The 2,459-nt window shown below is 43.7% G+C and overlaps 1 protein-coding gene across 1 annotated transcript; it reads right to left on the bottom strand.

The window, feature by feature from the left end:
• Positions 1–1,012: 1,012 nt before the first annotated feature.
• Positions 1,013–2,018, bottom strand: LOC147636165 (protein LURP-one-related 15-like). The gene is made up of 3 exons (XM_086801602.1): positions 1,704–2,018; positions 1,398–1,619; positions 1,013–1,307 (listed from the first exon to the last, which is right to left on the bottom strand). The coding sequence occupies exons 1-3, from the start codon at positions 1,917–1,919 to the stop codon at positions 1,176–1,178; spliced, it is 570 nt and encodes a 189-aa protein (XP_086657728.1). The 5' UTR covers positions 1,920–2,018; the 3' UTR covers positions 1,013–1,175.
• Between the last annotated feature and the right edge of the window lie 441 nt (positions 2,019–2,459).

Here is a 2,459-nt window from a genome sequence, read left to right as displayed (position 1 = left end):
GAATTGAAAAAAATTAATTATAATTTTTTCTAGCCTTGAATTTAAAGATTCAAATTTTCAGAATTTTAGTTATAATTCTCAAATTTCAAGTAAAATTTTAAAAATCAAGCTATGCTCTAAAGAATTAATAGTAATGGAGTTAAGCTTCTCCAAATAAAAAAGCCTTGTGTAATAAGTCTCTTAAAGTCCCTTCTCTTTCACTAAACTGGTTGAGCTTCAAGGTCTTTTTTAAAAAAAACTAAGCTTCTCTTCTGGCTAGAGGAGGGGAATGCGGTGACGTGTTAAAAAAGAAGCTATCCTCGTGTAATTTTCAAGGCTCAAATTGAAGAAAAGGGTTATAATTATCGTAGCCTTGAATTTAAAAGATTCAAAATTTTAAAATTTTAGTTGTAAAACCAATCAACCTATGCAATGTTTTAGATAAAAGCTGGTTGAGAGTTGAGATTGGAATACTCGTCCTTTCGCTACATTGTGCCCAAGGAGGCCAGGAGGTCAGTTTTTTTCAGCCCCACCTTTTTCCCACTTGGTTAGAAAAAAAGTTATTTCTAACACTGACACTGGGTGTGTGTGTGTCTCCGTATGTTTTTCTCTTTGAATTAAAACTGCAAGGGACCTTGAATAATTGGGAACTCACGAGTCACACGCATGCCTGCCCGTGCTCAGCGGGCATAGATTGGAGAGACAGTTTGCGCCTCTTGGGAGATGATCTGAAAAGGAGAACCTTGCATCTAGAAAATACGAAGAGTATGTACATACCCGTCCAAGAGGCCTGTGAAACAAGGATTACAAACTACTCTCAACATAAATTTGCCTGCCTTAGAAGATGAATTAAGAAGGATTGGAACAGGAGTTGCCTTCCTTCATTAATAGATTAAGATGGATTAAAAACAGGGATTAAGATGGATGAAAAACATGGTTTTCCTACCTGATTAAGAAGGGTTTAAATTTACCTTATAATTTACCTTCAAGGATAGACTACAAAGAAAGGTTGGCTCAGAAACCGACATTGGTGTAAGCGAACGTATTCTTTACTCACAACGGATTCTTTATTCACATTATATCCAGTGTCAGAAAAACAGTGGCGCACAGTAGCACCGCACACACACTAATCTCCCCGGGTTACAACATCAAAAACATTAAAAACATCCGTAGAACACTACTCTGTCCGGGTAGATCTAATCCTCATGGATGGCATCCATGATCACAACCAAGGTTGCAATGAAGGCTTGGTCGACTCCTGGGCAAACAGCGGTGATGAAGGTGTGCTTGTCAAGGAGCACGTTGCCCACGGTAAATTTGCGCTTAAGCTGAAATTAGCAAAACCAAGTTAAATGGTCAGTAAACCTATGAATATTTAAGATTATGATCACATGATGCATTAAGATTAATGATCTCACTTCTGCGATCAGCGTGTCGCCCTGGCAGATCTGGGCCTCGCGCTCGAAGAAGTTGCCCTTGACAGTGAAGTCGGGGCAGTCGTCGTTACAATTGCCGGCAAGGTAGACCTCAAGGTGGGTTTTGAACTGGACGACGGAGGACTTCTTGACGGAGAAGAGCTTGGATTCCTCGTTGAAGGTGTCCCCGAGAGAGACCTCCCACTTGTCGTGCATGCTGATCAGCTGCGGTGATCACAGCGATGAAGGTTCAGGTTAGATCACTAAATGAGCGATTAGTGAATCATTAATCATAAGATGATTAATCACCTTCTTGTGGGCGCAGAGGATGGGGTCGCCGCAGGCATCGAGAAGCACGCGCTTGTCGCGCAGGCTGAAAGCGTGGCCGTCCATCTTGAAGATGACCTGGCCATCGGGGTCCTTGATCTCAAAGCTCCCACCGCTGAGGCTCACCACGTTCTTAGAAACCGTGAGCTCGACGGGGAAAGGAGCACAGTACTGCTCGCCCACTATAGGAATGCTCATGGTGTCTGGATGTGTTAAAAGCGGATTACAAAGGAAATGAGTAGAAGAACTTGCAGAAGGGATGGGCTGAGAGTAGGAGTCGATGCGGAAACCCGAGTAGCTGTTGCGGCTTTTATAAAGAGCGTAGCCGCGGGGAGAGGATGCTCGCCTAATGTGGTGGGCCCGTCTTGGCGGTGGATTTCCTTATCGCTTTGGAGCAAGAGAAACGTGAACATGCCACATGGCTGAAGGGGCGAGCCATGATCGCACTCGTGCTTCTTGAAATGATGCATGACGCGTATCAAAGTGTGTAGATGTTTCTCCACCATTTTTCTTGGGTGTCCATTTCTCCACAAGCTTCGCGAAGGGCACAAAACGCGAGAGAAGAGTTCTCATTGAGCGCGTTAGAGATTATGATTGTGTGGAGAGAGAGAGTGTGTGAGTGTGTGACACGTGTGTGTGTGTCTATGAGAGAGAGAGAAAGTGAGAGAGAGAGAGAGAGAGAGAGAGAGAGTGAGAGAGTGAGAGAGAGAGAGAGAGAGAGTAGAGAGAGTTTTGATT

This window comes from Cibotium barometz, chromosome 8, assembly GCF_041138505.1.
Source record: "Cibotium barometz isolate CiBa-2024 chromosome 8, ASM4113850v1, whole genome shotgun sequence".
Classification (NCBI taxonomy): Eukaryota; Viridiplantae; Streptophyta; class Polypodiopsida; order Cyatheales; family Cibotiaceae; genus Cibotium; species Cibotium barometz.
The sequence above is the reverse complement of the archived record's forward strand: the minus strand, read 5'-3'. Positions and strand labels throughout refer to the sequence as shown.